The 22,901-nt window shown below is 44.6% G+C and overlaps 1 protein-coding gene across 1 annotated transcript in view; it reads left to right on the top strand.

Annotated features, from left to right (window-relative positions):
• Window positions 1-22,901, top strand: part of notch1 (notch 1) — a 41,491-nt gene that overhangs the window by 6,745 nt on the left and 11,845 nt on the right. The window contains exons 3-21 of the mRNA XM_022765293.1: window positions 8,497-8,759; window positions 8,967-9,305; window positions 11,331-11,453; window positions 11,532-11,765; window positions 12,431-12,586; window positions 13,031-13,216; window positions 13,909-14,022; window positions 17,189-17,302; window positions 17,496-17,729; window positions 17,826-17,936; window positions 18,702-18,894; window positions 19,145-19,290; window positions 19,452-19,565; window positions 20,332-20,451; window positions 20,852-21,004; window positions 21,110-21,338; window positions 21,942-22,143; window positions 22,331-22,484; window positions 22,694-22,878. Coding sequence (XP_022621014.1) covers window positions 8,497-8,759; window positions 8,967-9,305; window positions 11,331-11,453; window positions 11,532-11,765; window positions 12,431-12,586; window positions 13,031-13,216; window positions 13,909-14,022; window positions 17,189-17,302; window positions 17,496-17,729; window positions 17,826-17,936; window positions 18,702-18,894; window positions 19,145-19,290; window positions 19,452-19,565; window positions 20,332-20,451; window positions 20,852-21,004; window positions 21,110-21,338; window positions 21,942-22,143; window positions 22,331-22,484; window positions 22,694-22,878 — 3,370 coding nt within the window. The remainder of the gene's footprint in view (window positions 1-8,496; window positions 8,760-8,966; window positions 9,306-11,330; window positions 11,454-11,531; window positions 11,766-12,430; window positions 12,587-13,030; window positions 13,217-13,908; window positions 14,023-17,188; window positions 17,303-17,495; window positions 17,730-17,825; window positions 17,937-18,701; window positions 18,895-19,144; window positions 19,291-19,451; window positions 19,566-20,331; window positions 20,452-20,851; window positions 21,005-21,109; window positions 21,339-21,941; window positions 22,144-22,330; window positions 22,485-22,693; window positions 22,879-22,901) is intronic.

The raw sequence follows: 22,901 nt of genomic DNA, 5'->3' as shown, positions 1-22,901 counted from the left end.
CTCCTGTGTAACTTTTTAAATTTCAAAACGACAGCTGTTTAAACAAAATAAAGTGGCACTTCACCCTCTAATAACATCTTCGGCCGAGCGTACAGACACTGGTTTGTGACGCATGTTTACTAGTTACCATTTAACAGTGCATTTTATAGTTTGGCTGACTCACAAAATAAATGCTGTTTAAAACGAATAAAATCTAAAACCAGCTTTGATTTATGGAGGACGACTGGGCGCGGGCAGGATGAGGTGATGGGACCTCTTGGCATGCTCTGCCTCCAACCCCTGAAGTTGCAGTGTACAGTGACAACCTGAGGGTCCGGTTGCACTGTCAGCAGCTACACCTTCAGACATCCGTAAAGCCTTTAAGTGGTTCCCAGCCTCGTAAAGCAAAGCAGTGGCAGAAGTCATTAGAGCTGTGATGACTATCAAGACACACACACACACACACACACACACACTGAGTGTTGATCCCTGGGGGAGCTGGCTCTTTCCCATGGGCTGTGGCCATAGTGCTCCCAAATAAACAGGGTCTCTAATGAAGGCTGCCAGATGTGGGCCGGTCAGGTCAGCTCTCCTGTACTATTAGAGAGGACGGAAAAGAAGGATGGATGTAAGGAGAGGGAACGAGGGGCAGCGCCTCCCCTGTAATTTCTGTAGCCAGTGGGGATTTGGTGGTAACTTTGGTTTCAGTTCCACAACAAACAACAACGTCGTTTTTGTGCCAGCTTTGGTTTTAGCCCTAGAGCTATTTTTATTTCAGTCGACTCAATTTGTGCGATTGAAGCTGAATTTTAAGTTTGCGTTTTAGTGCTGATTTTCTCCACTGGTGGTGGCAGAGTTGTCAGCGTGGTTAGTATCTATATGCTGCTGGGAAAACACAAGAGAGGACAAAAAAAAAAAAAAAAAAAGACGGAGGAAAGTGTAGAGGAAAGGAGACAGAGAAGCCCCCCCTGGGCAATGCTTGTAAAACAGATCTGACAAGACTAAAGGGGACTTAGTCCAGGCAGAGAACCAAACAGCCAGGAAATGAGAACGGGTGGTGGGGAGACAGGAGGGATGAGGGGAGGGGGAGCAGAGGTACAAACATGCTCCACTAACACAGTTTGACTCAGGGCTCAAAGCTCTTTGTCACTGAAGAAGACACCTGACACAGAGAGAGAGAGAGAGGCATGACATAAAACCACTAGTTTATTAAATAATAATTCAATTTTTTTTATAATCTTATTTAAATGTTTTCAGCCCTCCCTGAAAACATTATGCAAATAAAGTCTCATGAGGCAAGAAACACAAGCCAGACCAGTTTTAAACAAAATCTCAGGTAAGTCGAACGTTATTCGGAAGAGAGAACAAAAGTGAGAGGTAAAATAATCACTCAGATTGACTTGTGTCACATAAACTGAAGTGTTCGTGGTTTGAGTGTTGCCGGGGACATTTGTTCTCACATTCTTGCCATGTATTTCCTGTCCAGAAACATTAATGCTCCTGTGCAACAGAGGATTATCATCAGCTTTTTAAGGTCCCTTACTTCTTATTGTATCTACGAATGAAGTGGTTCAGAGAATCTAGTTTGTTTACAACCGTCTCGATCACACAAGAAAATGAGATGCAAGTTTTAATAAACTGTAATATTTCTTTTAACTAACAGTATAAACATGGATCATCTTTGGTTATGTTTTGCTTTAACCTAAGAATATATTAAATATATATTAAAAATATTCCTAACGATGTCATTTACAGTAATGAATCCGGACACTGACTCTGTCTCCCACAGAGCTTTATGTGCCACAGTAATTGAATAAATGTCCAACCTAATTCAGTAAGCTTCTTAAAAGCCATAGAGAGAGGGGCCCGTAGAGCTGCCAAAACCTGTACCCTCATTCTAGGTTTTTATTTGTATACAGTGCACATGTGTAGCCCACATATTACTTTCAAAGCCTCTGTCCCCATCTGTGTGTGACCTCAGAAAGATGGCAGATGGCAGATTGGCCCGACACTGAGGAAAGCCCCTTTTTAGAGTGACGCCTGGCCGAGGGTCAGATGTCACCACAACATCTGCTGGAGGCTCGAGCCGCCGCCCCGGCCCTGTTATGCATCCCATCAGTGTCGCGGACCTGTTGCCACGGGCTACTGTGGCAGCAATTGAAGAAGAGACGGCCGAGAAGTGAGAGCAGAGGAGAACAATGAGGGCTTCTGGGCAGGGATGACAGAAAAGATAATAACAGTATCGGCCTCACCGCAGAGATAATTCCACTGCTGTCCTGCAGTTATACGATACCTCCCAAACACCTGATATTTGCTCAGCTTCTGATTTGTGCCCCTCTTTTCATGTCTTCTTTATTTACCTTTCCAGCAGCCCAGTTTACCTGCTGCTGTTGAGATTATCCCGCTCGCCAGGCCTGCAGATTTCTCTTGTTGAAGCAGCTGCTTTGCTCTGTTTGTTTTGAACACAACCAAGACTCCATAAAAGAGTCGTTGAATATCTTTTGTCTTACCCCCCCTCTTTTTTTTCTTTTTTTTTCTTTTATACGTTTGAGCTCATATTGAGACAGTTAAGCGGGATGCCTGTGAAAGCCATTTTGTGCTGAGCGTGTATTTGACGGGCTCTCGCCAAGTTAAAGAGCAAACTGTTAGCATTCTTTGCCTAGCGTGTGCTACAGTTGACTTACTGCTTGCACCTCAGCCAGAGTGTGTTTGGATAGTGCGTCCACGTGCACCGAGGTAAGGCGGTTGAGGGAGTGGGGGGGGGGGGGGCAGGCGGTTTGTCTTTTAGGCCTTGGTGTGAGACGCTGGGCTGTTTTGCGAGGGCAGATGCCGGTTTCAAAGCTGGTGTGAGTTTTTTCAAGGAACCATAAAGTGCGGCTGCCAGCAAGCCTCTATTGAGGTTTTCTCGGGTTAAGAATCAGGACAGCAGACTCTTTAGAGTAAACACCAAAATTCCTGCTGAACTGGCAACCCCTTTCTGTCTTTCTCCCCTCCAAAACCCAACCAAACCAGTTCCAATTTCCTTTCTTTCTGATTCCTTTGTTTGTCCCGCTGCTTGTGTGTGCGTTTTGGATTTTGAGTTTTTCTTCTGCCTTACACTTGGCCTCAAACATCGCAGACCACTAAAAAGTTGCAGAGCAGCTTGGAGAAAGTTTTTGGGGGAGAGAGCAGTAGTCAGTTGAGATTTATAAATCTTAATGTGGTGTCTTATAAATGAAAAAAAAAAAAAAAAAATGGGGGGTGTAGGAGAAGTGGGGGTGAGAGGGTTTGGAGGGAAAGAAGGTGCACAGAGGGGAGCGAGCGGATGCCAGCAACCAATACGACTTTGAACAGAGGAAGTGAAACCAATAATGAGGGAAAAAAAGGGGGGGGGGGAATACAGGGATGAGCCACATATAATGAAAGAAGATTCAGAGAAAGATTTTTTGGATACAGAGAGAGAGAGAGAGAGAGAGAGAGAGAGAGAGAGGAGGGGAAGGAGAGGAAAGAGAGGAAAGAGGAGGTGTAACAGCTGAATACGCCCGGCCTGTGGTCAGCTCTGAATGGGGAGGAAAAACAATGGGCCCACTCATCCTTCGCTCTCTCTCCCTCTCGTTTCTCTTCCTCTCTCGCTCCTCATTTCTCATTGCTAAGCCATTTGAGGAAGGGGGGGGGGGGCTGCCATTCACAAACCAAAACTGTAAAAAAAAAAAAAAAAAAAGGCCAACTCAAGATGTCATTTAAAGTATCATTGCGTTTAAAGGATAAGATCTGAGCAGTCAGCTCGAGTCTTCAAATACATTCACACATTTTAATTAGATTTTAGGTGGATTTTATGTTTTTATTAAATGCTCCTAGATCCTCTTTTCTGACTCGTTTCTTAGATTTTTTTTTCAGAACTTTTTTCCACAGTCAACTCAGTTTCAATAAATCAGACTAATTCATAAATGAACAAGCTTTTTTTTTTTTTTTTTTGCAGTACTCTTGCCGCTCTCCGGGCTTTAGGACAGTAATAGGATGGGGTGCCATGGAGAGGAAGGAGGCAGAGTGGTGGGATAAGGGGGTATGGGAGGTGTTGGGGAGGAGGGGGTGAATGGCCGGGGCAGCAGCTGCTGTCTCCTCATTAACATGCGCACCTGCTCCCCGCGGCCTTTTTCCAGCGAGCTCGTGTGGCGCCTCACGACCTCAGCACCCGCCACCACTGGGGCTTAACTGGACTGGCCTTCTAGCAGCCAGACCCCCCCCCTCCCCCCCTCTCTCCCCCTCTTCAACCCCTACCCCACCTCTCTTCACCACACACACTGCTACTGTCTAAGGGTTTGGATACAGATGCTCAGAAGTTATGTAGAAGAATTCCAGCAGCTACATCACAAGTTTTAATCTTAAGATACTTCTGTTTTATCAGAGAGTAAAAAAACAGTGGAGCTGCAGAGAGGAAGTCTGACGCACTTCAGAACCATGTTTGAAAAACACATTGGATGTTGTTGTAGATGAATCCTGTATAGCTACGTGATGTTAAATCATATCATATCAAGATTTCCATCATGTCTTTTTAAGGTTTCTTTACAAATCGTCGCAGGTCAACCGGGTCGGTCAACAAGAGCGTGAAATGTGCAGTTTACTGAGGTCATGGTATATGTCAATACTGAGTACCGATCTGATGCTTTTGTTTTCATTTCCCAACATTAAAGTCTGCGTTACAGCTGCCTCTCTGTGTGAAACTCTTCAGGATGAATAACACAATATTATCCTGCTCAAGGAGTTATCTTATTATGTGGTGCTCAAAACTGAGTTGGCGTCCCACGGCAACTGAATGAATGTAACTTTTAGAACAACAGTGATGAAGAAACTGTGTTTAATGTTGATCAGCCATGTTTTGTTGTCACAATGACGGTTTGGAAAGACATGAAAACTTGAGAGCTGATGGTCGGTCGGCAGAGTGTTGGAATTTCCCCATCGGCCGTTTGCTCTTACAAAATGACTTGGCGACAACAGTTTCTATTACATCATCGGGGGCATTAACAGGCAGTGTTGCCAGCTTAGCGCCTTTGTCGCCAAATTTTACTTTTCAGGCCCCTTCAAGCAACTCTTTTTCAAAAAAGAGCCTAGCGACAAAACTAAGCGACCTGTTGGACAAACCTTAGCTAGTCTCTGTGGAAGAGTGTCGCCAGTTTTGCTCCTCGAGTGCGAGGTTGGGGTTTCGCTCCGCAGGCACGCCTCTGTTCTGACCGCACGGCAGCTGACATGAATGAGCCTCTAACTTTGTCTTTGAGTGATAATTTTACAAGTAAATATATCTGTAATCGCAGCACCGCGTTTGTCTTTAACTCATGTGTTTGGTGATTTTGTCAAACGACGTCTCGGTTGTAAAATCTGTGACTGACTTGACTGTAAATTTGTACAGAAAACAAGCCTGAGATTTTTTATTTGCTCCTAAATCATTTGACATTTTAGCTCCTGACATCGCTGCTTGTTGGAACAGTGATCCCAGGCAAAATGACACTCAGCCAAGGTACCGACTCTCTGCTCTCGACGTGGTGACATGCCACCACTCACTACTACTGTTTATGCAGCGGGCAGCCTAGCATGTGATGTTTTCTTTTCCTTGCCACAGTCCTAAGGCTGCCTAATCCCCTGAGAGGGAGACCCTGTCTAAACACACGCCTGTCCCTACAGAGGGGCCACGTTTTGGCCCCCATCTACACACACACACACACACACACACACACACACACACACACTGGCTGGACCCCCTGGGAATGTTTGGGGACATGGTCCTGCCAGCCCCTCAGGGCTAACAGACTTGTTGGCTCTGGTCAGGTATTTGAGAGTGACGGCGGGTTTTAATGTCGTGGGAAGTCCGCTTTGATGTCGGCAGGATGTTTTATGCACAATATTGTTCCTGCGTGAGAATAAAATCCAACAATACTCAAAGAGAACGGTTCTTTGTCAAGTCTATGCCTTGTAAGAACAACAACAAAACCTAAGAAATTTAGATTTCTAGACATTCCCTGTGTAATTTTCCTTCACTTTCCGAAATCTTTCATGTTTCTTGACAGAAGTTGCACCACAGTCTCTTCCGTTTCATCCTCCTCTTCCCATTTCTTGTCTGATGCTGCAGCAAATCCTCTCTGGGTAGGGAAGAATAACGAGCATTGAGGTGGTGGCACGGTGCTTTGAAGTTGCCATAATGTTGGCTTGCAGCTCAAACACTGTGGCATAGATGCTGCCTTGTCCTCAGGATGAATGAGTGCTGACAAAAGGGTCGAAGCGAGCACATTTCAGCCCTGAGAGCTGCTGAAGGGTGCCATGATGGCCGCTTTTCTTGTCTCTCGACTTTTGGAGAGGACGGATTAGGAACAAGAAGTCCAAATACCGCAGATTTTTTTGTGTTCTCGTTTCGATGCTATTGAGTAGATGCTTTGTTTTTGTAATGCCCGAGCCTCTCTGGCCACCCGGCGTTGTTGACAACAGTATTCAATCTCTGAGGGCGATGAAAATGGGAATGTGGCAGTATCCAGGGTCTAATGTACCAAGTCTGAGGTGGATGGTTTTGTGTTGAATAGAACTGCAGTAATGGCTTGGTATTGGACTCTTTAGATGATGACAGAAATTATATTTACATAATAAAAATCTTCAGCAGATCATTAAGTTGGAAAAAAATGTCAAGGCAAGGAAAAAATACTCGAAGCTGATGTCTACAAAAAGCTTGTTTTGTCCAAACAACAGACCAAAATCCAAAGATGTTCATATTCCACGATTTCAGTTGGAATGGTCATTTTTTCCATTTCATTGTCACTGAGAAAAGGAAGATGATTCATAGGCCGAGGCATCTCTGTGTCACCCCAGTGCTTCCTTTATGTATATTGATGTTGTGACACATACTGCAGTTTTGATAATATTTTGATTAACTGTTCAGCCCTATACAACAGTGAGCAGAACAGAGGAAATCTGCACATCCACCTCTAATTTTGCACAAAGGGTATGACTGGTTGTTTTGAGACGATACTGGTAAAATAAAGATTGTGTCATTTTGATATTGATACAGAACCTCAGTTAAAAATTTACTGTTTTTGGACTATTACCACAGATTTAATTAGAATTTACAATCATATAAACTGAGGAAATCAACACACCATCAACGATAGATTGAATATTTCGGCATTTGTGAACATTAATGTAGTCTTCCTGTGTGTGTGTGTGTGTGTGTGTGTGTGTGTGTGTGTGAAAGACTGCACACTGTGTAGGTATGAGTGTGTGTGTGTGTGTGTGTGTGGCCCCTTTGTTGAGCCGCGTGTATCCTCAGGGGACACTCTTCAGCTCCGCTCATTGTAATTGTAAATGTGTGAATGTGTCCCTGTGATCTCCAGCAGCTCTGTCTCTCTCTCTCTCTCTCTCTCTCTCTCTCTCTCTCTCTCTCTCTCTCTCTCTCTCTCTCTCTCTCTCTCTCTCTCTCTCTCTCTCTCTCTCTCTCTCTCTCTCTCTCTCTCTCTCTCTCTCTCTCTGGGAACTTGTTCGCTGGGGTCCGAGCGGACATTTATGACTCAGTCACAACCTGTGAGAAACATCACAGGAGTTTGTCCCCCTCCTCCCTCTGTTCAGACTACTCTGGTTTACAGCCTCAAACACATTGTTTGCGGGGGGTCACGGTAGAAAGATGAATGTCCCATTTAATGCATAGTTTCTCATGGCTGTGTTGCCGTGCTGTAAAAACAGCCGGGCAGGGCAGGAGCATCTCTTAAGGGAAATGGATAGTTAGTCCTGTTGGTAAAGGCTATTACCCCGAGCAGTTGATTTGTAAGCACAGTGGTGCACAAAGGGATGACCCTCGCTACTCTGAAGTGCTGTCTTACCCTTGTGAACTCAGTCAGTGCTGAGCTGCAACAGATTGGGTGGGTGAAAATATACGTCTTTGGGAAACTCCCTGTGACTGTTCCCACTCTTTGTAATGCTGATTTAACATGAGAAAAATAAATAAAGAACGGACATTTATTACAGACCAACCATATTTTCATTTAATCATAAAATGTTCCTGTTCATGAGATAATGGTGGTTATTCATGGTCGTTCGTGTGATAATTAATTACTAAAAGGGGGGAACTAGATTTTCTGAGAAGCTTCATATTTTTACCACCTAGTCAAAGTAGGGCTGGACAATGAATTGAGTTCATCAGATTACTGGCAATGTGATTCTATTTCTGATCTGAATTTACTGTCATCGCAGCTGATGATATAACCAGATGTTAAGCCAACCAGTCAGCCCAGTCAGCCCAGTGTCCAGTGCAGACGTCCAGTTTTTATCTAACATAGCGCAGTATTTCTTTGTGTGAAACTTCTGGAGGAAACATTCCTAAAGACTTAAAATCTCTTACAATGAAACAGAACTGTATCAGTAAATGAGGGATGAAGGTGAGATAAAGACGCATATCACAGTCTGCAGAAGTCATTTATCCTCCTCATCACTGCAACTGTCTCACTCCTCACAGCTGTAAAAAAAAAAAAAATGTTCCTGACCATCCACCACTCTGTCTTTTCCCAGATGCCGGGAAGGATACTTAGGAAGCCGTTGCCAGTTTCATGACCCGTGCACCAGCTCGCCATGCGTGAACGGCGGCACGTGTCAAGCCACGATCAGGGGGAACAAGGTGGACTTCAGCTGCACCTGCAGACTGGGTTACACCGACCGCCACTGCGTGACGCCCATCAGCAATGTCTGCATGAGCTCACCGTGTCGCAACGGAGGCACCTGTGAGCTTGAGAGTCTGCAGACATTCAAGTGCCGCTGCCCACCTGGATGGTCAGGTAACACACAACAGTTAATGACTTCTCACATTCATAACTCAACATTTCTTTTTGTTCTTCAGATTATTAAAGAAGTAAAGAAATTCATGCAGAGAACAACTTAAAATACTTTTTATGTAATAATTGTCTAGATGAGATTATTAACCACGGCAAAAGAAGTAGAGAAATGTGTGTCTAGAACATCCAGTAATTTCTCTGTGTCCTTAGGTAACCAGTGCCAACTAGCCAACCCCTGTGCCTCAAACCCATGTGCTAACGGCGGCCAGTGCTCTAGCATTGACTTCCAATACATCTGCACCTGCACGCCATTCTTCACCGGACAGACCTGCAAACAGGACGTCAACGAGTGCGATGCAACCCCATCGCCCTGCAAGAACGGCGGGGGGTGCATCAATGAGGTTGGCGGGTACCGATGCCAGTGCCCGCAGGAGTACACGGGCAAGCACTGCGAGAGCCGCTACATGCCCTGCGTCCCGTCACCCTGCCATAATGGAGGCACCTGCATCCAAAAGGGAGAAACCAACTACGAATGCTCCTGCGTGCCAGGTAGAAAACATTTGATGATGTGATGATCTGCCACTCCGTTGCTTTACGGCCGGGTTACACCAGCAATTAAATCCATGTGAATTTTTCTCATCGAGTTCGACTTTGATGATAAGATGAATGGACTATATTAGTGTTAATATTGGATTTAGTTTTGATGTAACTGCCAACGGTGGGAGATTTACCACCGCAGTGTGTTTACATATCTGTAGCTCTTTTCAACAAATGAGAGATGTTGTTTTGATATCTCCGATTCAGAATTACAATGTGAACATGGCAACACAAATATCCCTGTGAGTAGTCACTACATCACAAAGCTTCTAGACACAAGTGTTTCACAAAGATGAGCAGATGAATTTTGCTGCGCAACTTTCAAGTGGTCCCAGGCCTTTTGTAATGAAGAAGAGAAGAAGAAAAGCCTCTGGTTTTATAAAAACTGCAAAGGTGAAAATAATGATCAAATCAGTCGGATCTGTCGTTTGTAAGCTGACATGAATCACGGGATCCTTTTGAGTTGAGGTGGAGTTATTCACTCCTAAATACAATGAAGTCTCTCAAGGTGAATTTAAATGTCAGCGGGTCGCTGGTTAAGAGATGATGTCATTTAAGGCTGGGCTGTTCCTGCTTATGTTGTGTCCTGTGTGTTTGCGTAGACTTGTGTGTGTTTCTGCCTCGGTGTGCGCAGTGTGTGAACAAGGCAGAGCAGGAAGGCATCAGGGCTTATCATAAGGAAATGGTCAAAGGACAACATCCTTTCCACGTAGCGGAGTAAAGCAAAGCTTGTTGGGAATGTATTCCCGCCCAGCAGCTCATCACCTCCACACAGACCGACTTTGCCTTGTTTTTGTCCGAGTCCAGAAATTCATGTAATGTGTGGAATGTGTTACAGCTTTCCATCCCATCTCATTGATGTCGTCTGTTAGCCATAACAAGCTGTTTCTAAACACATCAGGCTGCTCGCTGACGCTCTTACTTCACAAAGTTACCCATCGGAGTAGCATTTTTATGAGTGAGGACTCACATGCAAGCACCCAAGCGCTTGGGTGACGGGCTACCAATGGTTTCACACTATTCCACTGATCAGCAGGTGGTTGTAAGACGCCTAAGAAAAGACTACAAGCTAGCAAACATGGATGTGAGGTATGCAGGTTTCAATTTTTTTTTTTTTTTTTTTTTTGCAAATGCTTTATGGGGAAGGAATCAGGCATTTCAGGCCTACTCGTATTTGTACATATAATGTTGATGATTAAGAAAGCGTTCTTAATGGTTTCATAATCATAAACTGTTCTCAGTAGGTAAATGTTTTTGCTACCTCTCCCGCAGACCAACCATGAAATGACTCACCTACACCTGAAAACCCCCAAATATAAGACAATAATCGCAACATCCCCTTGTCACCTGGGCTTATACCATGGATTAAAAAAATACACAAAATCTGTCTTAGTTGTGAAGTAGCAATGAATGATGTAATGGAGTTACTGCTGCTGGATGAGTTATGAAATAATCTCTAATAAATTCCTGTGAAGGTGCATTATTTGAAATCACCGTTCCACATGTTATCTTGCACAAATATCTGAACGTCACTTAAATCCAAAGTAAACAAGCAACTGTTTAGGAAAGACCATAAAGATTCTCTTTAAAAGACCAAACAGGCTCCTGGCAGTGGCAATGGACTTGTACTGGTTTTGGTTTTCACTTTATAGTTCCCAACATGCCGCTTGTACAATCCAGTGGTTGCCTCTTGTGTAACTGTATAACAGAGTGGATTTTATTACACGGCGAGGTTGCCACAGACCTCAGGAGGGTACAGCTGCCTTCTTTCTTGGGAGGAAAAAGACAGTTGACCACATTTAACTGTAGAGAAGTTTCACTCCCTTTTGTCGTGAAGGGGAGAATGTCGTTTTCAAACCAGGAGAAATGACTTACTGAAAATCTGAAGCCGCCACTAGTAGAAAATCACTCTGTGAAAGTGAAGAAACAATACGCTGTCACACATTCCCTGACTGTATATTCCCTCTTTTGTTTCAGGTTTTACTGGAAAAAACTGCAACTACAACATTGACGACTGTCCCGGCCATGAGTGCCATAACGGAGGAACATGTGTAGACGGAGTCAACACCTACAACTGCCAGTGTAGACCAGAGTTTACAGGTTCGTATGTTCCAGCTCATATATTTAAATAACCTTCGGGATATAAACCAATTAAACTTTAATCCTCCGAACCCACAGGTCAGATCTGCACAGAGGACGTCGACGAGTGCCAGCTGATGCCCAACGCCTGCCAAAATGGCGGCACGTGCCACAACACCTTCGGCAGCTACCAGTGCGTGTGTGTAAACGGCTGGACCGGGGACGACTGCAGTGAGAACATCGATGACTGCGCCAGTGCCGCGTGCCACTCCGGCTCCACCTGTCATGACCGCGTAGCTTCTTTCTTCTGCGAATGCCCTCATGGACGCACGGGTACCTACATGTTTACGTAGCTCTGAATGTTGGACAGGAGATAACTTCTCACTGCTGGAGGCAACGCCTCCACTAGTTTATTTTAGTGGAGGGACCTGTTTTTCTTCACCAAGTACACTGTTCTGTACTTCATCAGCAACTCTATAAGCAACATATAAACATTTAATAAATGGGATATAACACACTTTAATGTTGTCGCAAACAAATATAACAACATTGTTAAATTTTTTATTAATTTACAGCACTTGTCCTAACCGTAAAAACTTCTCCCATCAAGGGATATTTCATATTTTTACTACTGTGTTTTACTTTAAAGTCATTAATTATCAGTTTATTTAACCAGCCTCCACTTATGTTGTATAATACATTAATAAATACTTATAACTGCAATATAGTGTTAAAAACCATTTGTTAGATGTTTATATACCGCTTAAACATGCTGAACAGTCGGTTAAAGTGTCAGCTTATCTTATCATTCCACATTAAAATATGTTTCCTGTGGTAAATGTCTCGGGCTCACATCAAACTTTCAGTGAGTGAAAAAGAGCAGCAAGTTTAAAAGTGCCTGGTACATTTTTGTAGGTTTAAAGTCAGTGGTGCACGGGATTCAGGGATTGCACTTTAAGGTTAGAGTAACGGAGGCCACTTTATGCACTCTGCTCCAGGTCTGCTTTGCCAGCTGGACGATGCCTGCATCAGCAACCCGTGTCAAAAGGGCTCCAACTGTGACACCAACCCCGTCAGCGGAAACCATTTTTGTACCTGCCCCTCGGGATACTTTGGCGCTTCCTGCGATCAGGATGTTGACGAGTGCGCACTGGGTAAAGCTCACACTACTTGACCTGCCAACTCTCTTTTCTGTTGTCTGGTTTCGGCCTTTAAATCTGACTGACTGAGGACACATTTCATCTGTGCTGATGAGTTCAATATAACGCCGATAGTCATAGTTTTGCTATATTAATGTCAAGAAACTTTCAGTCATTGCACATGCTTTAGTAACTTTTATACAAGCCAAATACGAGCTCATTCTTTCCTGTTATTATGGGTACTGTGGTGCCCATAATTGTACCCGTAATAACACCCTCAGGGGTATTATTTCTGTAATCACACACAGTTTAGGCTTTGGTTTTGGCTTCCTCAAACAATACTAAACCGCCCAAATCATCTCATTGTCATGTCTTTACATTTAAATTGCTCCTTGTTAGGTCTTGTACATACACAACAGACTTTTAAAATAAACTTAAATTATTAATTTGGTTAAACAGGTTCCAACCCATGTGAGCACGCGGGAAAGTGCATAAACACCAAGGGTTCGTTCCAGTGTAAGTGCCAGCGGGGTTACGTGGGGGCGCGATGCGAGCTGGACGTCAACGAGTGCATGTCGAACCCGTGTATGAACGAGGCCACCTGCCTGGACCAGATAGGAGACTTCCACTGCATCTGCATGCCAGGTGAGACGCCTGACCACAAAACCTCCAGCTAATGAACATGAACTCCTCTGTGGACCAGAGGAACGGTCCTACTGAGTCGATCATTTCAATTTTAACGCAACACTTTTGAGACCTGGCTCATCTTTTATCGATTTTTCAATATATTTGTTGTTATTATAAAAAGAAAAAATACTTTTTACAGCTTCTCAAATGTGAAGAGCTGCTGTTTTTCTCTTTCATCTTGTTGCAAATTGAATTATCTTTGAGTTTTGGGCTGTTGGTCGGACAAAACAAGCAATTGTAAAACATCAGCTTGGTCACAGTTTTATAACTATGACTCTGATCAATCAGTTCAACCTAAAAATACAGCTGAATCCAGTAATTAATTAGTCAATCAGTGGAAAAATGACCCGCAATTTTATACTTGATTAAACCTTTTAACAGAAATACCATACATGATAGTGAAGTGAATATCTTCAGGTTTTGTGCTGCTGGTCAGACAAAACAAGGAATTTGACGACATCACTCTAAACTTTTCACTTGATAAGTTGAAAATAAAAGTTAGTAGCAGCCCTACTCCTATTCATATAGCCACTGTGTATGATTTAAATCCATTACAGCGCTATATTACAAGAGTACGAGAACGCTTCTCACTGTGTGTCTCTGTCTAACCAATCCATCCCCCTCCCGGTCCTCCCTTGTTAATTGGCCAGGCTACGAGGGGGAGTTCTGCGAGATCGATACGGACGAGTGCGCCAACAGCCCCTGCCTGAACAACGGCAAGTGTATCGACAAGATCAACTCCTTCCACTGCCAGTGCCCCACAGGTGAGGCTGCCGTATACTGCTGCAACAGAGGGGGGAGGGGGGGAGGAGGCTCTCTCGCTCTCGCTCTCTCTCTCTCTCTCTCTCTCTTAAACACAAATACGCGCACACACAGACACACACACACACACACACACACACAAACACCTCTCTGGACGGGCACTAATCCCAGCCCTGAGGCAGGCTTACGCAGGCCCGGGTAGCCCAGAACGAACGCGGCAGTCGAGGAGGAGAGGAAAAAAAAAAAAAACAATCTATAGGGAAAGGCTTGAGGAAGTTTGAACTTTTTAAACAAGTTTCTTATCTCTTGTACAAAGTCTGATGAGTGAGCAGAAACTTGTGGATCTAAACAAGACTTTTGATTGTGACTGGGAACAAGGGAGAGCTAATAATAGCAGGCAGAACTAGTACAACGCTTCACAAAATAACATTTTCTGTGTTGCGGTGGCAAAATGAGGCAGACGTTTGGTCTATTTTGAGGGCAGGTAGTTGTTTTGCTGCGGCTTTTATTTTTTCCAGACATGCCATTGGAGTTACACTATTTGGACAAGAGGTATTGATGTTTTATTCAGGGGTGAAGGAATGCAACTATTGAATCTTGGATAGTGGGAAAAAGAGAAAGGAAGAAAAGAAGGGAAGGTTCTTCAAACTCCCCAAATGTGTTTTTTTGTTTTGCATTCTTTCAGTGGGATCATTGAGGTGGAAGTAATTTTTTTTTTTTCTTTTTCTTTTTCTTTTTTTTTTTTCTCGTTCTTTCTTTTCTGGGAGGAAAATAACGACGCTCTGAGTCGGGTGGATCAAAGGTAGCCTGGGTGGAGAGAGGCAGGATTCCTCCTGTTGAGAGAGAAAGAAAGAGAGGAAAGAAAAGAAGGATAGGAAAGCAAGAAAGAGAGAAACAAAGAAAGAAAGACATCCCAACAAGGAAGCTTTAGAATTAAGAGAGGGGGTACAAGAGTGAACACAAGAGCTTAACGCCTATGAAAACTCTGTGACAGTGAGAGAGGGTTGTGTGAGGAAGCGGCACAAAGTGGTGGTGGTGAAAGTGTTTTTTTTTTTTTGGGGTGGGTGTTGGTTTGGGGGGGGGGGGTATATGAGACGCACAGACCGTTATACTGAAGCAGGAAGGGAGGGCTAAAGAAGGGGGAGGGGTTTTAACCGCCCTGCTTGAGATGTAAATTTGTCCCTGTTGCGAGCCAGTCCCGAGGCGAGGGTCCCCTCTTTTCATTTCTGTACATGGAATAGCCATGGAAACCCCACTGAGAGCCATTGAAATGTCTGATTCCAGCAGTCTGGGGATAAATCCCTCTTTGGCTACTGAGGTGCATCGTGTGTGTGTGTGTGTGTGTGTGTGTGTGTGTGTGTGTGTGCGCGCCCATGCTCCTGTGCATGCTTGCATTTTCTGCTTCACCTTTTGTGTGTGTATGCATATGTGTGCATCTGGGTAAGAAATTCATTCATGGAGCTTTTTATTTTAGTCTTTTTGATTTCAGTCAGGAGCATCTTGGGCCACTGTAACCGAACTGCTCAGAAACTTAACATTTGCATGGCATCCTGGGAAATAAACAGTCAATTCGTAGAGCTGAGGTTTGTTCCAGCTCTTTTCCCACTGCTGGAAACTGGCAGCGCTACTAACACAAGACTCTGGTGTTGTTTTCCTCTCTCCGTCTGCAAACAGCTGATGATCCACTTTTTGAATATTGAAGTTTCCTCTTTATATTGGCTGTTTTGTTTATTGTTGATTGGGTAGTTATGTGTGGTTAGTTTAAGCCTCAGGCTACATACTTAATAGTGAGCCAACAGCTCACACAAATCATGTATGGAGGCTCCTGCTGACAGCAGACTGATGACCACTGACAAAATAACATTCTTGGTATCACTTCCTAACAAGACACCCATTGTAAAATGTGTATAGGTTTTAACTAATGCCTTTATTACTGGTTAAATAATTCACAAATTCTTGCCAAGTTGTGAAAAATATCTTTGACTCATTGTACAGTAGATTCTTTACCTTGTAGAAAAGAGCTGCAGGAAGATCTAGTATTAAAGCAATGGTAAATTATTTATTCCCTTGAGTTATTTATTAACTTATAAATCCTTTTAAAACAGTGGCTCATTAATAAATGAATTAATAAATTATTTACTAACTATTAAGTTGTGTTATGGCTTGTAGATCTGTTTGTGCCTTATTAGAAGTGGTACCAAATTTTTTTTTAGCATTTTTCAAAAATTAAATGTTGTTTTTCTGAGCCCCTGATATTTTCTAATCAAAGTTTGTGTAACTAACAGCACAGGTGCATGTCTCATCTGTGTCTACGTTGCAGTCCTCACGTCATGTGTACGCTCACAGCCAAGTCAAAACATGGTGAATGGTTCCACTGGGAGAAATCAGCTCGCCGCCAGCCACACAAATACTTCCTCGTCCATCCGTCTTTTTAGCTTAAACCACCTGTGTGTTCCTGCACAGAGGTGGGGAGGGGAAGAGGAACTTTTATCGCTTCATCTGACAACATCCTACTAGTCCTTGGACTGTACCATCGTACTACAGAGGGGAAACGAGAAGAAAATATCTGAGACGAGGAAAAAGGAGAAAGCCTGCTGGTTGATTTTGAATGACAAGGAGTTTGAATAGTGCAGGGTCAAAGGTCAAGCTCACTCTTTTTAGAGGCGGGCGGGGAGTGGAGGGGGTAGTGGAGTAGGGGTGAAAGCAAGACAGGAGAATGCACATTGTGATGGAAAAGTTTTGGGGGACAAAGGAGGCAACAGGCTCAGTTTGGCTCAGATGAGGCGTTGAGCAGACAGGCCCTCCTTTGTCTCTCGCCCCTTGGTCAGGAGGCCTCGCAACTTTCATTCTTTCCTCATTTCTTTCCCTCTCTCCCCCCTCCCGCGTTCAACGAGTTGGTTCCCCCGCTCTCCCTTCTCCTTTTGGAGTCGTGCTGAAAAGAAGTGAAAGGGAAAATAGAGAGCTTGTAGTGTTTCACACTCGTTAATTAACATGCAGATTTCTGATTCGTTGAGAGCTCTTATAGTATGGGCTCGGGATTATGAGCGGGATTGATTTGAAATGGTGAGAACACAGTAGTCATGTCTGTACACACACACACACACACACACACACTCCTTCACACACACGCACACAATAACCCCCCCCCCCCCCTTGTTGTTTTTCCAGGCTTCACTGGGAACCTCTGCCAGATAGACATCGACGAGTGTGCCAGCACGCCGTGCAAAAATGGCGCCAAGTGCACAGACGGGCCCAACAAGTACACCTGCGAGTGCACTGAAGGTACGCACGTTTTAACAAAAGCTAAAGAGGGTCCAACAAAACCTGAAATTATAGAATTAAAAACTTTCAGAGGCAAATTGATCAGATCAAAACGATCGGAAACTTTTTCAAGTATTTAAAAAAGAGAATATACTAAAACTTAAAAAAGACAAAGTTAATGCATCAGTTCAAAACAAAACACCTCTTTTTCCAGGTTACTCTGGGAGGCACTGTGAGACGGACATCGACGAGTGTTACTCCGACCCCTGCCACTACGGTACCTGCATCGACGGCCTGGCCTCCTTCAGCTGCCACTGCCACCCTGGATACACCGGCCGGCTCTGTGAAACCAACATCAACGAGTGTCTGAGCCAGCCGTGCAGGAACGGAGGCACCTGCCAGGACCGAGAGAACGCCTACATCTGCAGCTGCCCCAAGGGAACCACAGGTAAGGATCACACACACACACATTAGGAAAAAAAAAAGAGGTACAAGTGTAACTTCTATCTGAAATTTGAGGTCACTGAGTGCAAATTTCTTCCAGGAATCAACTGTGAGATCAACATTGACGACTGCAAGAGCAATCCCTGCGACTATGGGACCTGCATCGACAAGATCAACGGCTATGAGTGCGCCTGTGAACCGGGTTACACTGGTAAGCAACTTGAACATAGATACTTCAGTCTGCAGAAAGGCTGTTTGACTGTATAGTTCATTTAGGCCAGGGTTAACATGGCTCCCGTCTCAGGTGACCGATAGACGAAATGAGTGTTTAAGTCACGGGGTTTGAGGATCGAAGGTATGGACAGAGGAGCGTGGTCCTGATGGGGAGGGTGACAGATGGCGAGCGAGTGAGCACGCTCCTCTGAGGCTCGACCGGTGTCACTTTCCAGCTCCACCCTGTCCCCAACCTGCTGCTGTTAGGACACGCAAGCTGCCCTTCCACACAAAGAGGGGACACATACACACACACACTCTGGCACACACAGTCACCGGGGATTTGAGTGGGAGAAAAGATTCCCTGAAAGATTCCTGAAAGATGAGCTTTTAAAAGCTTGGAAGCCGGTCCCTGCTTTAAAGCTAAATGGGCTGCCTTTATGTTATGCGTGGCACCGGGCTGAATGGCGTCAATGCCTCAAGTGGCCGACAAAGGGCGACTTAAAACCCCTCATGTTTCTGGAAATTGATACAGTCACTGCTCGGAGATATAGACTTCATTGTAGTGGCTGCTTTGTCTGTCGTTGTATGAGTTGGTGTTGTGTATTTTTTGAAAATACTTCAAAAAGGGTGAAAAAAGGTTGTGTTTCAGAAGTTATTGTAATAATGTCGAAGCCCGTGAGTTCACTGTTTATACATCGATAGAGAAATTATTGGATTTGATCACATACTGTAAGGCAAACCATCCTCTCCTTTCCTGCAGGTACCATGTGTAACATCAACATCGACGAGTGCGCCATCAACCCCTGCCACAACGGCGGCACCTGCATCGATGGCATCAACAGCTTCACCTGCGTGTGCCCAGAAGGTTACCACGACGCCACCTGCTTCTCCCAGGTCAACGAGTGTCTCAGCAACCCCTGCATCCACGGTCACTGTGAGGACAAGATCAACGGGTGAGGCAGTCTGCAAACTAAATAATGAAGCTACAGCCAGCAGCCGGTTAGCTTAGCTTTGATATGTAGCCTCTGATGTGAGAGTGGTACTGATCTTCTCATCTAACCTCCATCAAGAATCTTTTACACTTTCAGTGCCAGCTGTCGGTACTATACATTTTGGTAAAGTTTTACAGTTATGTATCAGACGGTAGACTTCAAGTGGAAGGATTATATAACTTCATCATTTCCAACATTTTCTCCTCGTCAGCTATAAATGCCTGTGTGATTCTGGCTGGAGCGGTAAAAACTGTGACATCAACAACAATGAGTGCGAATCCAACCCGTGCATGAATGGAGGCACCTGCAAGGATATGACCAGCGGATATGTTTGCACCTGTCGCATGGGCTTCACCGGTCAGTATTTGTTTGCGGGTGGATGAACGCGTGTCAGTGTTTTGGCTTGTGTAGCGTCGGTGTTTGACATCCAAACCACACTTCCCTCCACACCGCTTGACTGTTGACCTTCAACTTAAACTGAAGTGTTTGTAATGTATTTCCCCCCGCTCTGACCACAGGACCGAACTGCCAGACCAACATCAACGAGTGTGCCTCCAACCCCTGCCTCAACCAGGGGACGTGCATTGACGACGTTGCGGGCTACAAGTGCAACTGTGTCCTGCCTTACACGGGTATGAAAATATTATTGGAAATATTTGATACGCCCATGTGCAGGCCTGGTGTTCAGGCATTTCCTCACTCTGGGGGTGGGGTGGGGTGGGGTGGGGTTGGGTGGGGGTGCAGTTTCCACAGCCTGTGTACTTTAAGTTACTGGGGAAAGAGCATCGGATGAATTGACTGTCGAGTAAAGTTCAGCAGCAAGACTTCCTCAGGGCTCAAAGACACCAAACCTCTGACTCACTCTGCTCCTCTGCGCTACAAAAGCATCCCTGAAAAGAGAGCTGGAAAATGTTTTCATGTCATCTCATTTATTATTTGACAGAACAGATAATAATGGAAAGGCTGAGGGCAAATTTTCTTGTATTTGTTGAGTTGTCTTTTTGGAAAAATCCACAGGACTTTGAATAATAAAAGGCTTTTGCTTGTGCCGGGGTGGGAACGGGGTGCTTGACACATTTCCTGTTTGCCTGCTTCCTGTCTCACAGAACAGCAAATGGCTTCACAATGGCCGGAAACCGGAGCTGGCTTCCTGTATGAGCCATGTGTTGTGGAAACAGATAGGGAAATGTCTCTGCAGGCCTCTAACACTGACAGAACCTGGCTAAAATCTTCTGATAGCACTGACTGAAAGATGATTCTGTGTCCATTTGGGTTGGGTTATCTCCAAGTTCATGACTCCTGCATGATAACACACGGCTGACAGATAAGCATAGTTTATGAATTATTGTAATTGAAGGCGTGCTGTAATATGAGTGATTTTGTGTTCATGTGTTATAGGAGAGAACTGTGAAACCTTGATGGCCCCCTGCAGCTCCAAACCCTGCAAACATGGAGGAGTGTGTCAGGAGTCTGACGACTATCAGAGCTTCTCTTGTGTCTGTCCTGAAGGATGGCAAGGTAAACTTTAATGTCTGCGTGCCTGCGTCTCCTACAGCAGCTGTTCTTTTCTTACTGTCTGTGGAAAGTTCATACAGTTTTGTCAAGAGAGTAAAGCGTGCTTTGGTGTGCAGAATCATTAGATTTGGATTAAAACATCTGATATGTGTATTAACATCCAAAATGAGAACTTCAGACATCTGTTTTAAGTAAGTAACAACCAAAACCATTTACTTAGTTACTTACCTTAGTTTCTTATTTACGCTTAGAACTACTATATGCTGATTTTCCCTCCTGTGGCTCAATAAAGTGTAACTTAATATCCTGTTATATCCCAAATCCTGTTATCCAAACACACTGGTTTCGTCCCTTCATTTAAAGAGAAGGTGAAAAATTCCCTTCTGCTCTCCTCTCCTCTAAGGCCAAACCTGTGAGGTGGACATCAAAGAGTGTGTGAAGAATCCCTGTCGCAATGGAGCGACCTGCCAGAACACTTTGGGCAGTTATCGCTGCGGCTGCAAACCGGGCTTCACTGGACGCAACTGTGAAACCAACGTTGATGACTGCAAGCCCAGTGAGTTTTCCAATTCTTCTCCTTTTACGTCTTTTCTCTGGGACCTGGGAATCCAAGCCACTCAGAAACACGTTCACTGAGCTGAGTCAAATGCTTTCCCTCCAGACCCCTGCAGCAACGGAGGCCTCTGCAAGGACGAGGTGAACGGCTTCCTGTGTACCTGCCTGCCCGGCTTCAGGGGAACAAAGTGCGAGGAGGACATCAACGAGTGTGAGAGCAACCCGTGTAAGAACGGAGCCAACTGCACCGACTGTGTCAACAGCTACACCTGTACCTGCCCGCCAGGCTTCAGTGGGATCCACTGTGAAAATAACACTCCTGACTGCACGGAGAGGTACGGAGCAAAGGATCAAGAGCTAAAAGTATCCCATTCAAACTCCAGAGCCTTTATTTTAAGACATAAGACAGACAGGGGAACACTGGTCATTGTGTGTGTATTTACACAGGTTGGGCATTTGTTCAGAACAGCAGGTTCACTTTCACCCTCTTGTTAATTTAGACCCCATTTTCTTGTCCACTACTGCCCTCTCTGGTGGAGTACTGATTTACCACCAACTTCATCATCTCCTATTTGCAGCTGTCCCAATATATAGAAACAATATAAGATGAATTGCCTGTACATTAAATTAGAGTGTAACTAGTTTCCCTCTACATCATCTGTGGAGCTTCTGTTGGGAAAGCAAGTTTGAATATGAAGCAGGGCATTGCCATTAAAAAAAAAAAAAAAAAAAAAAAAAAGTGCCACTTCAACATCCCTTTTTTGGGTGTTTTTNACATTAAATTAGAGTGTAACTAGTTTCCCTCTACATCATCTGTGGAGCTTCTGTGTGGGAAAGCAAGTTTGAATATGAAGCAGGGCATTGCCATTAAAAAAAAAAAAAAAGTGTCTACTTCACAGCTCATTTTGGTGGATTTCATAATCTTATTTTCCCCACAGCTCCTGTTTCAATGGCGGCACCTGCGTGGACGGCATCAACACCTTCACATGTTTATGTCCAGCCGGCTTCACTGGGAGCTACTGTCAGCATGACATCAACGAGTGCGACTCCAAACCCTGTCTGAACGGCGGCACCTGCCAGGACAGCTACGGCACCTACAAGTGTACCTGCCTTCACGGTTACACGGGACTCAACTGTCAGGTAGGAGGAGAGAGAGGGGCTTGAGGTCGAGTTAGTCTGTATCGCTTTACTCACTTGTATTATCCCAGATGTCTAGGTAAAACCTGCAATAGATTTAATTGAAAAAGGGAATGCTTTTGATTGATACTGTGTGTTCAGACAGCACCCAGTCAGTCTATCATTGCTACATCTGATACACACCTTTCAGAACTTGGTTCGTTGGTGCGACTCTTCACCCTGTAAGAACGGGGGAACCTGCTGGCAGAGGGGCACCACCTATAGCTGCGAGTGTGAGACCGGCTGGACGGGCCTTTACTGTGACGTCCCCAGTGTTTCCTGTGAGGTGGCGGCCAAACAGAGAGGTAAGATGGATGGTACGGGGGGTTTTCAAAGTAGTGTGTGTTTCTTTATGTGTGCATGTCAGTCGGCTTTAAAGATGAGAAGGTGTTTTGCCTGTTAAAAACCACAATGTCATATATTGAGTGGTGAATATGTATGCAAATCTCAGCGAATATAGATTTTCGAAAACGACACTAACAACAGAACCTTCTGTCTCACGCTCTCTGTGTAGGAGTCGTCGTCGCGGATCTGTGTCATAACTCTGGTCAGTGTCTGGACGCAGGAAACGTTCACTACTGCCACTGCCAGGTTGGATACACCGGGAGCTACTGTGAGGACCAGGTGGATGAATGCACCCCCAACCCCTGCCAGAACGGAGCCACCTGCACCGACTTCTTAGGCGGATACACCTGCAAGGTAATAAAACTGAAAGAAACCTG

This window comes from Seriola dumerili, unplaced genomic scaffold, assembly GCF_002260705.1.
Source record: "Seriola dumerili isolate Sdu_G_001 unplaced genomic scaffold, Sdu_1.0 BDQW01000668.1, whole genome shotgun sequence".
Lineage (NCBI taxonomy): Eukaryota > Metazoa > Chordata > Actinopteri > Carangiformes > Carangidae > Seriola > Seriola dumerili.
This window is presented reverse-complemented; position numbering and strand designations above follow the sequence as displayed.